Source organism: Lolium rigidum, chromosome 5 (genome assembly GCF_022539505.1).
Source record: "Lolium rigidum isolate FL_2022 chromosome 5, APGP_CSIRO_Lrig_0.1, whole genome shotgun sequence".
NCBI classification, from domain to species: domain Eukaryota; kingdom Viridiplantae; phylum Streptophyta; class Magnoliopsida; order Poales; family Poaceae; genus Lolium; species Lolium rigidum.
Window position 1 is genome coordinate 65,774,377 of NC_061512.1, and position 12,122 is coordinate 65,786,498.

A 12,122-nucleotide genomic window follows, 5' to 3' on the forward strand; every position below is an offset into this window, starting at 1 on the left:
TTTCTAAGGGGGTTGAGGTGTGACATCCTGATCCATGGCTCAACAGGATTGATAGGATACTCGCTATCTAATGGGTGGGCCCCTCTGTCACCTGTTTTGCATTTTCCAATAGTTTTTCTAGAAAATTTATAATATCCATATTTTCATATTTTGAACTCCTCTTTGAACTGCAATATTTTCTAAACTACCCTTGTTGGTATTTTTTCGATAAAGAGAATATATTAATATCAAGAGATACCAATTACACCCAGTCTCTGCAACAACACACCACCCTAATGGCACTATGGATGCACACATCCAAAAAAGGGAAAAGAAAACTAAGAAACAAAAGTCCCGCTACAGTATCTCGGGCCTAACAACAGCAATACATCCACCGCCATGACAACACCTGAATTACAGACTCTTCAAAAAACGACGCCTCCAAGAAAGGAACAATGCTCAAACACCGTCGTCGCCCAATTAAAGATCTTGGATTTTCACCCTGAAGATAGTCTCCGCTCTCAAAACAATGCCTCCACCAAGGTCATTGTCGAGCACAACCGATTAAGGCCATACCTTGGGTTTTCACCACGAAAGGTAGGACTACGCACTTCACCTGTGTTGTCGCCCCCACTTTCATACCGCTGCTGTGAAGCGCGGAACACCAAGCAAGCCCCTCAACAGCGCGGAGACTTGAACCTCCCTTAGCTAGTCCTCCCCTCCGGCCTTCATGAAATTCTCTTCTTCCGACTTTCATTATGGATCCGTAGTCACTTGATGTCAACACGGAAAAGAGCTTCGCGCTGCTCCCTCCGGAACCAATCGGTCGGAATAAAAGCATGGGTGCGCACGACCGAATACCTCCGATCCGAGCAAACTCCATGCAAAACAACGTTACATTCGCCGGCGGAGCCTTCCGAAACTCAGCCCCCGGCTAGATCACGAGTCCAGGCCTCCGGTAGGTCCTCCTCTTCACGCAAGAGAGGCCCTAGGACCGCCGCCTTTATTCGGGTCGGACCCCCACGTCGGCGACCATCCCGGGCTGGCCAATCCAACCCTCCACCGGCGACACCATCGCCGGCTCCGTGCTCCTCCATCTCGCCGCCGGATCGCGGTGATAGATCAAGGATCCACCACCACCAACCGCGGGCCGACCCTCTCTGGCGAAGAAGAGGGTCACCTCCTCCGTTGAACCCAAGGCTGCTGCCCTAGGCGCCCTCGTGTCGCGGAAGAATCCCGAGATCGCCTCCACGCACCGATGAGAGGCGGGGGGGAGGGCATGGCGCAGACCGAGGGCCTGGCCGCCGCCCACCCAGCCCCTACCGGAGTGCTGCGAGGGAGAGCCGACGGAAGGAAGGAGATAGGCTGCCACCGCCCAACCCACCCGCGCCGGCCGGTCCGCCAGGGGACAGCCGCCGGGAGGAGGGGGCCGCAGCACACGTCGCCCATCCCCATCCGATCTGCGCCTGCTCCGCCATGCGTCGAGGAGGTGGGATCCGGCCGCCGTTCATCACGCAGCGACGAGGAAGGGCCCCCGCTGCCGCCACGCCCCGAGGGTCTTTGCCCCGGCGGCGCTACCGGCGGCGGCGGTGGTTAGGGTTGGGAGGGTGGGGTGCGGGAGGGAGGGTTGTAACTGAATCACAAATGCATCAGCTCCCTCGTTGGTATTTATATTTACAGGTCTTTGGTTTGACATTTTTGTACGGCCGCATTCCGAAAAGTACAAGATTGTATCCTCGAAGCAAAAAGTTAAAAAAAAAACCTCAAAGATTTGCTCTTTTTTGGGCTTTATGTCGTAATCACTGAATTCACATCTCTTATCTCTACCATATACTATTTACTACTTTAAATATATATGATATTGATTGTGAAAAAAAAGGTGTAGCTAACTGTCGGTTTCTTCATGTTATGTGAGTCTTCGATCACTTCGGGCGGGGCTCTTCTATGTGTACCCTTTATATCTCGACTAGCTCTTGTCTCTAGACGTTATATTGTGGCAAATGTCAGATGTAATTAATGTGAGCTTGATATTTACATATTCTCTTTATGGAAAAAGGACACAAAGTGTCGTATATCCCTTGTTGAGACTCTACGCGAGTCCAAGAGAAATGAAAACCTCGTACGCACCACCATGAGAACGCTTTGCCGTGCACGTACGTCACGTATCCTTTTGTAGTCTGTGGTACCCACCCACCTTCCATATGTTTCTCCGTGCCGCAGCCTCACTGGACCAGCCCAACCAGTAACCGCTCCCAAACACCTGGCCAGCAAGAACCGGCTCCCCTGCTCCTCCTTGTCCACCTCGCCGGCCGCCGCAGAGAGAATCTCCTGCTCGGCCGGTCGCCGGACGCCGGCGAGCTGAAGCTTCCAGGTCAGTACGTCAGCTGCCTCGTCCTCTCTTACCTCCTGCTTGATTGCTTGCCTCCAAGATTTTGTTTCCTTCGCTTCCTTCCGTTGACTGAGTTCCGATTCTGGTTCCTAAAAATGGGTCATTTCCTTTTGCTGGGAAAGAAGACAATTACAGTACAAAATTAGCAAATTCCCCTGCTCGGAATCAGATTTTCGCTCGGTGAATCGTAAGCTTCTCCCGAAGCGCTGATTGACTTGAGCGCTGACAGCTCCCCGGAAGCGTTCGTGCGGAATTCTCATGAATCCTATCCACATACCCCTTAAGCAACCCAGAGGGCAAAGGTGAATTAGTTCGGTACAGAAATGGAGCTTTGTGCCGAATTCCAGTGTTCATATAACTGTTTTTTCCCTTCAAAATGCTGACAGGTTTGATGTTCTCTTTTTCAATTTTCATTTCAACATCACCCCGCTCCGAATTTGTTCTGAACTTCTGATCTAGCCCGTCTTTCCAGGCAACCCACACACTGAGCAATGAGCACATTGACAACAGAAGTAAGATTACGATAAAGAATTGTTCATGCCTATCACCAGGGTCATGCGGCTGCTCCCTTCAAAACCAAACGAAATCACCATTTTCCTCTGGGTTGTAAGGGTATTTCGATAAGAATAAGAGTCATGAGAATTTCGTTTCAAGAACTTTCCGACTTAGGTTCCAGAGACGTCGTACTTTGGTCAGTGTTGTTTCGGCCGGGACAGACTTCTTTTTTGTGGGTAGACGACTTCGGTGTTCGATGAATCGCAACTGAATCTCATTACCTTGGAAATGCAGTCCAGTCTACTAGTACGAGTCTTATGACCACAGTAATCCCAACTCATGGATTTGCAGTCTACTATGACCATTGAACAGAGGGATTACATCGCCTTGGAATCGCAGCACTCTTTTGTGACTAGAGCCGTATCATGTCAACCGCTCATCTGAGCAAGTATATTGGCAAAATCTCAAATCGAATATGTGCCTTGGCATGCACTCATGCTTCAAAGTCACCTGCCAGCAAGGTCACGCAAATGTTTATAAGCCTACCAACCCACCTTTTGTACCAAACTTGCTACAAGCTTTGTGCTTGCAAAAGAAAGAAGAGGAAGATACTATCATGTTAGGTATATGTTACCATAGCATCCATCAAACTTCGCCATTTTCTTCTAGTCTAACTTCACCTTCCCTTCTTGTATGAAGAACCAGCTACCTGCAATCCCCACATGAATCTGTGCTTCAAATTCAGTTCAAGAGGATGAGGCTGCTGATTGTAAATGGCCTGAGGTTCAGGCACCTCAGCCTTGCGATCTTGGCCATCTGCGCTGTGTTTCTGCTTTGGAAATGGGAGAAGGGATCACTGTACAGCCCTGATCTCCTCCGGCCAGAGCCATTGGTCTTGAGTGAGTTTTCCAGGTCCTCTCAAATTATAACCTCAAGAACTAATATTCTTTCAAGTCCTCTTTGTGCGTCACTTTCGGGGGCTGCTTTTCCCTGAGAATTTCTGTAGCTGACTCATAGTTTGTAGATCGGAATACCTCCATGGATGAAGGTTCCTCTAGCGGCAATCCGTTGGTGAAGTCAATTGCTGAAGTAGGTAAGGTAGTTACTGCTGCACCTCCACCTCTGACCATAATTCACGATGCCAAAGATGCCACTGGTAAAAAGGAAACATCGCCTTCAGAGAAGAAAGGTAATTCCTCATCTTACAACTAATATTTTGCTAGGTTGTTAAAATTTAGAAGATTTTGAGGATCTATTTTTTAAAAGATTTATGCTAAACTCCTGCTTGATCTGTCTTGCAGGATGTGACTACAGGAATGGAGGATGGGTTCCTGATGATCGCAGACCATTGTATTCTGGTCTCAAATGTAAACGATGGCTCTCTGAGAGCTGGAACTGTAAATTGACACAGCGCAAAGATTTCACTTATGAGAAATTTAGATGGCAGCCTGAAAGCTGCGAGATGCCAATGTTTCAAGCTGCCCAATTCTTGAGAAGGTAATTGTTGCTGCTCCTTCAGTATGAATTTGCAGGAGATGTTACATTCTACATTCTGTTACTGGGTTTTTCGGGTCAATACTAATTTGGACATGTTTCAGAATGCAGGATAAAACCATAGCTTATGTAGGCGACTCTTTAGGGAGACAGATGTTCCAATCGATGATGTGCATGGTTGCAGCATCTGGGAAAGATCATTCAGATGTGGAAGATGTTGGCTCCAACTACGGATTAGCCCTCGCACGTCGTGCAAAACGACCAGGTGGCTGGGCCTACCGATTCCGAAGCACGAACACAACCATCCTATATTACTGGTCAGCAACGCTCTGTGATCTAGAGCCTCTCAGGCTCTCAAATCCAGCTGCCGGTTATGCCATGCACCTTGATCGCCCGCCTTCGTTTCTCAAAAAGAACCTTCATAGGTTCCATGTTCTGGTTCTGAACACAGGGCATCATTGGAACCGGGGTAAGCTCAAGGCAAACAAGTGGGAAATGTATGTCTCTGGAGCACCAAATATCAACGGAAAGATTGCCGTTATCTGGAAGGCGAAAAACTTCACTGTACATAGTGTTATGAAGTGGCTGGATGGCCAGCTTCCTAGCTACCCGCACCTGAAGGTCTTCTACAGGTCACTGTCACCAAGGCATTTCTTCAACGGGGAGTGGAACACCGGAGGCACTTGTGACAACAAGGCTCCTTTGTCCAAGGGCAACACGGTGTTTCAGAATCATTCTGAAGATGCCGACGCTGAGGGAGCAGTCAAAGGAACCAGGATAAAGCTCTTGGACATCACTGCACTTTCTCGTCTAAGGGATGAAGGGCATATATCAAGGTACAGCATCAGAGGTACAACAGGGGTCCAAGATTGCCTCCATTGGTGCCTTCCTGGTGTTCCAGACACTTGGAATGAGATCCTGGCTGCTCAGCTGTAGGCAGTATGCTGCCGCCAGGGTACGCGAAGAGGTTTATATTGAGCATAGCTTTTACTATTGAGAAGCTCGTCATCATGTAACACCATGTATGCAAGCACAATTGAAGAACATTCTTTTCATGTAAAATTACATACGGTAATACAGTTCAAGAACATTGTTTTCATGTAAAATTACATCCGGAAATACAGTTCAACAACATTCGTTTCATGTAAAATTACACCCAGTAATACAGTTCAACAACATTCTTTTTGATCATGTAATACTGTAACAATTTGTATGGCAGTACAGTTCAAGAGTCATTGAGCACCGTTTAAGACGAATAGCAAGCGTGACCAAAAATCAGTTTCATGTCTGGAAGGTCGACCATGGAAGCCATCTTCTTGGTACGACAACTCATAAAGAGATACAAGGAGCAAAAGAAGGACTTGCATATGGTGTTCATAGACTTGGAGAAGGCCTATGATAAGATACCGCAACACGTCATGTGGTGGGCCTCGGAGAAACACAAAGTCCCAGCAAAGTATATTATCCTCAACAAGGACATGTACGATGATATTGTGACAAGTGTTCGAACAAGAGATGGCGATACCGATAACTTTCCGATTAAAATAGAACTACACTAAGGGTCAGCTTTGAGCCCTTATCTATTTGATTTGGTGATGGATGAGGTCACAAGGGATATACAAGGAGATATCCCATGGTGTATGCTCTTTGTGGATGATGTGGTCCCAATCGATGATAGTCGAATGAGGGTCAATAGAAAGTTAAAACTATGGAGACAAACCTTGGAATTGAAAGGTTTTAGACTTAGTAGAACTAAAACTGAGTACATGATGTGCGGTTTTAGTACTACTAGACATGAGGAGGAGGAGGTTAGCCTGGATGAGCAGGTGGTGCCTCAGAAGGACACCTTTTGATACATGGGGTCAATCCTGCACAAGGATGGGAATATTGATGAAGATGTGAACCACCGGATCAAAACCGGATGGATGAAGTGGCGCCAAGCTTCTGACATTCTTTGTGATAAGAGAGTGCCACAAAAGCTAAAAGGCAAGTTTTATAGGACGACGGTTCGACCAGCAATGTTGTATGGCGTTGATTGCTGGCCGACTAAAAGGCGGCATGTTCAACAGTTAGGTGTGGCAGAGATGGCTGTCGGTGCATAGTGATGATAGCTAAGAACGTAGCTCGATAACTGTCCAAGACGATGATTCGGGTAGACCTGAAACTTGACATGCTGAAACAGAGCTGCGAGTGATCACCTGACTGGAGTATCACCAAAGAACTAGCCATGGAAAAGCGGCAGTGGAAGCTTGCTATCCATGTGCCAAAACTATGAGTTGGTTACGAGATCTTATGAGTTTCACCTCTAGCCTACCCAACAAGTTTGAGAATAGACTTTGTTGTTGTTGTTGTTGTACAGTTCAAGAACATTCTTTTCAACATGAAACACTACATATGATAGTACAGTAAATAGTAAATTTCAAGAGCATCCTATAAAAAGGTTGCATGTTTAACAAATAAACAAGCTGATAATACATTAAGTGTGTCAAGCTTACTTGAAGTACCCCTAGCCATACAAAATGGATTACAAAAAGGAACTACAAACTGGCCAAATGTAAGATGGATATTACGAACACCTACAACCCCAAGCTCAAAAATAGTAAGACCAGTGACACATGTGATCTTTGTCCAACCACTAGCTAAAAACTGATGAAAATCACTGATGGTCATGCCATAACTTAAAGTAAACATAGAAAGCTTCTTAGTATCGCCAAACACACATGGCTAAGCAGTAGCATCAAGAAAATTCCAACTTGTCCAGCCAGCATTACCACCACTTTGGACAAATTGTCAGTCGTAACTGGCATTCAAAAACTTCAACAGTTCATTGCGCTTGTTCTCAGCCTCCTTATCTTCCTTGGATTTCTCAAGCTTCATCATTATCTACAAACCAGACAAATAATTAAACTTCATATTCCACAGGTTCGAATTATTTTGATTCCAGCTGGTACAACATCTAATTGTTGTCCAGGTACAACTATAACTCAAAAGGTAAGTACAAAATGGTACAGAAATTGTTCTCACCTTTTTCCCAGAGATAACACTCCTTTTACCACTTTCCTCCTTCTCACGACCAAGGAACTAGTAAACAAAACAAATGACATTTGATAATGATTAAGAGAACAAACAAATTAAAAAAGCGCAATGAGAAATATTTATACCTTGGAAAGCTGCACCGGGCCGCTAGAACGTTCACTCTCTTTCTTCTGTATAAGCTCCCGCATTGAAGAGAACAAAACATACCAATGAAGAAAACCAGCAAGCCAATACACCATGTTGTCACCCGTTCACGAATCCCAGCTCCAATGTCAAAGAGCCAACCCAGAAACAGGTAGCAAGAAATATAAGGACCTCATATGTGGAAATAAAAAAGATAAAGGCATATATCTACTGCTAAGCCAGGATATGAAAATAAAGATTTAAATTTGTATCAGCAAACCATCTAATCTAACCAACAGCTGCTGATTCCTAGATAACGATTATTGCATGTGAATTCTTTTTTTGCCCGGATAAAAGGCATATGTTTCTTTAAGTACAAAATTTACCTCTCTATGTTTACTCTTGTCTCGTTTATGATGCCTGTCCTTGCTTCGCTCCCTTTCCCTTGACTGTCAGAATGAGGATACAGTGAGCTAGTAAGTCCCCAAGTAAATACTAGGTGCATGCTGAAAAACCACATAAAACATCCATCATGCATGAATTGCTGGGGCAGTACCTTCCTCGATCTACTGCTCTTCTTACGCTTGCGTGATCTGCCAGATGTCTCGCGGTCACTGTCATCAGAGCTTGCGCTACTGCATAAAGAATAAGATACTTCAATACACCAGTGGTGGGACCGACCTGACAAAACTATATATTTTTCCAAGCAGAAGAAATTATTCCTGTATTTTAGTCTAAAACACGAAAACAGATCTGTATCTCATTCATGAAGCTCAGACAGAGGAATAATTGACTGGGAATCAAAAGAATATATTTGCTCATTCATAAAATTTGCCCATGACTCAAAACCTGTACTAACTACAATCTGCATTTCCTCAAAACCTGGCCTTCTGCAGATAATACACTAAAGCATGATAGGCCATGAACAAAACCTTAACTAGAACTGAGGGATGCCAGGTCGTATACAACAAATCAGTATAAGCATTAGATATATTCCAGTTCATAAATGTTTGATCGCTGCAATTTGGAAAATGCATATCCCGTGTTTCAGAACAACTCGATTCAGATTCACCTAAACTTGTTCCTGGGTACAAGGAGAAGACCCCAATTCCCTACAACCCAAAGATTACCAACAAAACAAGAGTCCCTCAAATTCACTCTTCCTTGAGCTGATACAAATAATTTTAGTATGTGCTTCAATCAAGTTTCGCAAAACATTGTACAGGATTGTGGCTTTTCCTATTTAAAATGCTATATCTAGAACCTAAGGTTGAACAGTTCTTTAGGTGCCCAAAGCTTGACCTCATAAAAGCTCAAATTACATACTAGTAAACAGCATCATAGAAGAAATTTTCAATTGTCAATGACCAGATGACTCCAACGTCCCCTTTTACAAGACCAAAAACAAATGGAACAGTGGGTAGTCAGCATGCTCAACTCGCATCTACCAAGCCCAATTCTTACAAGAGATTTCTGTCAACGGAAAGAACAGAACGCCCGCTTGTTAAGCTATAGGTTTAAATCAAAACCATTCTCCTCCCACTATCACGTTACATGGTTACATCCTTGGATCGGCACTAGGAATCCGTCCCCTCCTACAGCAATCTGAATTGGAACACTAATTTTGCTCAGTCTTCCTCATGTATTACTGGTTCTTATTCGTATCTCGGTGCACACAGCATACCAACAAGTCCAATTCTACAAGGACGCTCCAAACCGCTACGCCCTCGATTCCAATTGGACGCAACATGCCAACAGATCACGAGCTCTTTCAGCCGAACCCTAGGTCAGAAAACCTATACGCGGAGAGAGGGTGCGGAGGAGGGGTGGGCTGACCTGTAGCTGTCGTCGTCCGAACGGGACCTCCGCCGCTCCCGGCGGCGTCGCTTGTGGCGGGACTTGCGGTCCTTGCGCACCTTGAGAGCGGAGGAGGAGGAGGACGGCGCTGCGTCCTTGCGGCGGCCGTGGCGGCGGCGCACGCGGCGGTCGCTCCCCGAGGATGAGGACGAGGATCCGCTGGAGTCCGTGCTGTCGGAGTAGGAGGAGGAGGAGCTGGCGGACGGCGCCATGGCTCGCGGCGGCGGCGGCGGAGGCGGCAGGGGCGAGGCGAGGAGGTGTTTGACGAATCTCACGCGAGGATGCGCGTATTGTATTCCTCTCTCTTTCTTGTCAAGAAAAAAGAAAAAGAGAGGAAAATCAGTCAAAATAGGATGCGCGGAGCCGCTCGATTGTCTCGGTCGGAATCGGACCTGGTTCTTTGGAGTGGTTGTGGGCCGGACCGGGTCGAGGCGGTCACGTGCGTGCGTGCACGGCCATGGGCGATTTTTTTTAATATATTATTTTCTTTAATTTTTCAAATATTATGCATTTTTATTAATACTAGCAAAAGTGCCCGTGCGTTGCGACGGGTCTAAACTGAAAAAGTAAATTTCTCCATATCGCAGAAAACAACTCATTTCTATTTCTAACATTATCATTACAGGTTCCATCTAGATTTCATTTTCATATCATTTAAAGTGTATTAATTTTCACCCCTTAAATCTGAAAAATATTTTCTATTATTCTTGATGCACTTGTTACTTCCTGAAATTGAATTGAATTTACCTTGAACAATAGATGGTTGCCATCGAATTCTCATATTATCTTCAATGGCTATGATTAAATTCTCATCTTACCTCTAAGTAGGTAAGTCAGCGTCTTAAAATCCTCTGAGAAGAAACTACATATAGCTTTAGAATTAAGGATCATTGTATTCACGAGCAGGCTTGATACTTGAAACGAACAACTGCATGTGGAGGATGGACTACCTTCACATGCATGTATGCAGTCAAGAAGTTCTATTGTTTTGTCGTCACCATCTAGAAACACCAAGGCCTCTCTTTCTTACAAGAACCTGTAGTGTCAAGATACATGCTTAATTATTCAGAATGCAACACGTTTGCATCACAAATATTCAATTACCAAGCATCTTAGGCATAGGATAAACTTACCGATAGATTGTTTGGTCGAGAGATTGCGAGATTCTTGATAGATTATTGCTTTCAATTAACCATAGCAGATGGTGTTACATGCCGTAACATCAGTCCTAGGCAACGTCTGAATTAATATTCAGAACTAAAGGTGGCATGTAGCAACACCATGGGGTCGCGAATAAGTTGTTGGACATGATATACGCAAAAAAGTGGTCACCAAAATATAGCAAGGAAGGGGTATAAAATTAGCAAGTCAAGTAGAAGAAGATCGAATTGCTTTCTTTCTCCGGTAGTGAAATTAAAGTATGATGCACAACATAATGTACTCGCGTCACCGAACACCTAACATCAATTCTTATCCCTTTAGTATGCTTACCAAACTGCTTGCGTAAGTCGGCAATATAAAGAAGACAAAACAAATATTAGCCGGACGGCTGTCGCTCTAGTAATGATAAACCGATAGTAAGACTTTACATTCTGTAATTACCGATTGACTAAATCAAACATCAAGGCTTCATTCAGTTTTTTTTCATTCACTACACATGTATTGTGTACCTAGCGAGGCATAAACAAAAATAGAGTATCTAACTCGATGTAGAAAAACTAACTCGCTTTGCGAGGTTGCAAGCACCATCGAGGCGAGTTGAGGATATCATAACGGAACACCCAGAAATTTATTGCCGGACCAAGTCTAATAGGATGAGTTGGAGCGAGGCAATGCTAAAGGGCTGAAAGGGTCGAAACAACGACTGAAGAAGCAAACGTGCAGCGCTGGTTGCACAAAAAAAGTAGGATCAATGCATCGGACATGTATCCATGAGCCCATCCTCGACACCTACATCGCATTCAATAGTGGCACCACTCTCGTGCAAGTGTCCTACTTCTCCAGTTTGCCATCACTGCTATTCAAGGGATCGGTGAGCTTGAAGGACCTGTTGTTCTGGGACAACCCCGAGAAGAAGGCAATGAGAACAACTTGGAGTATCATGTCGAGCAACATGCCAACATCGATTGAAGACTGGTCGTTTCGCTGGTTGCGGGGACGGCGCCCACGGTCAAAGCTTGTTGGGTCGTCGATCGAAGGCGGGTCGAGTTCAAGGCATGAACACGAACTTGCTCGTCGGCCGCGGCGTTCGGCATCCCAATGATCTTCCTTGTCGTACCTTGCCGATCCGGGTAGTAAAATTTCCGGCGCAAGCATTAGGTGGAGGGATCCGTCGCACTCCGCGGGTCCTTGACTTCTTTTGTTCCTCGAGGATTCGTTTTGACGCCATGGAGGCGAGACCGGCTAGCGCTCGAGCAGAGATCGAAATCAAGACGAAGGAAGTAGGACGGAGAGGATAGATCGACGGGGGAGCGTGGGGAACGGTTGGCGTGCGGTGCAGGGAAGCGATTGCGTCGGATTGGAGTTGAGGATGGTCACGGGAAGCGCGGTCTGCGCTGATTGGGGAATAGACCGGGGAGGAGGAGCTCAACTGTGGGTGGAGGAGAACTAATCTGGCGGGGGAGCAGTGGATCTGGTCGAGGCTCAGGTGAGGCCGCCCTGCATCTCACGCTGGCGCGAATAATATTCTGAGTGCCAAACCAGCTCGTCGCCGGTAACCCGCCTGCCGCCGCGATTCCCTCGAGCTCCG

General features: G+C 45.8%; 2 protein-coding genes across 5 annotated transcripts; one reads left to right on the plus strand and one right to left on the minus strand.

The window, feature by feature from the left end:
* Positions 1–2,205: 2,205 nt before the first annotated feature.
* On the plus strand, positions 2,206–5,548 carry LOC124653358 (protein trichome birefringence-like 16). Of its 4 annotated transcripts, none has more exons than XM_047192421.1 (5): positions 2,206–2,350; positions 3,563–3,762; positions 3,888–4,052; positions 4,165–4,360; positions 4,462–5,548. In XM_047192421.1, the coding sequence occupies exons 2-5, from the start codon at positions 3,618–3,620 to the stop codon at positions 5,291–5,293; spliced, it is 1,338 nt and encodes a 445-aa protein (XP_047048377.1). In that variant the 5' UTR covers positions 2,206–2,350; positions 3,563–3,617; the 3' UTR covers positions 5,294–5,548. The 4 variants fall into 4 exon arrangements, with proteins under 4 accessions (XP_047048377.1, XP_047048378.1, XP_047048379.1 ...); XM_047192422.1 differs by having other exon boundaries at positions 3,569–3,762; XM_047192423.1 differs by lacking the exon at positions 2,206–2,350 and adding an exon at positions 3,037–3,486.
* A 1,222-nt stretch (positions 5,549–6,770) lies between these two features.
* Positions 6,771–9,601, minus strand: LOC124653889 (probable splicing factor, arginine/serine-rich 7). Its single transcript, XM_047192947.1, has 6 exons — positions 9,353–9,601; positions 8,073–8,151; positions 7,903–7,965; positions 7,519–7,563; positions 7,382–7,438; positions 6,771–7,240 (listed from the first exon to the last, which is right to left on the minus strand). Exons 1-6 carry the CDS (start codon positions 9,583–9,585, stop codon positions 7,148–7,150), a joined length of 570 nt encoding a protein of 189 aa, XP_047048903.1. The 5' UTR covers positions 9,586–9,601; the 3' UTR covers positions 6,771–7,147.
* Between the last annotated feature and the right edge of the window lie 2,521 nt (positions 9,602–12,122).

What these genes read in the sequence shown, in the direction of transcription:
- LOC124653889 (XM_047192947.1), bottom strand. Translation starts at nt 9,585, where the DNA reads ATGGCGCCGTCCGCCAGCTCCTCCTCCTCCTACTCCGACAGCACGGAC. An exon ending in GCCCGGTGCAGCTTTCCAAG is followed by an intron (nt 7,439 to 7,518) that starts GTATAAATATTT and finishes TTTGTTTACTAG; the next exon opens with TTCCTTGGTCGTGAGAAGGA. An exon ending in GTGTTATCTCTGGGAAAAAG is followed by an intron (nt 7,241 to 7,381) that starts GTGAGAACAATT and finishes TCTGGTTTGTAG; the next exon opens with ATAATGATGAAGCTTGAGAA.
- LOC124653358 (XM_047192421.1), top strand. Translation starts at nt 3,618, where the DNA reads ATGAGGCTGCTGATTGTAAATGGCCTGAGGTTCAGGCACCTCAGCCTT. An exon ending in ATCGCCTTCAGAGAAGAAAG is followed by an intron (nt 4,053 to 4,164) that starts GTAATTCCTCAT and finishes TCTGTCTTGCAG; the next exon opens with GATGTGACTACAGGAATGGA. An exon ending in GCTGCCCAATTCTTGAGAAG is followed by an intron (nt 4,361 to 4,461) that starts GTAATTGTTGCT and finishes GACATGTTTCAG; the next exon opens with AATGCAGGATAAAACCATAG.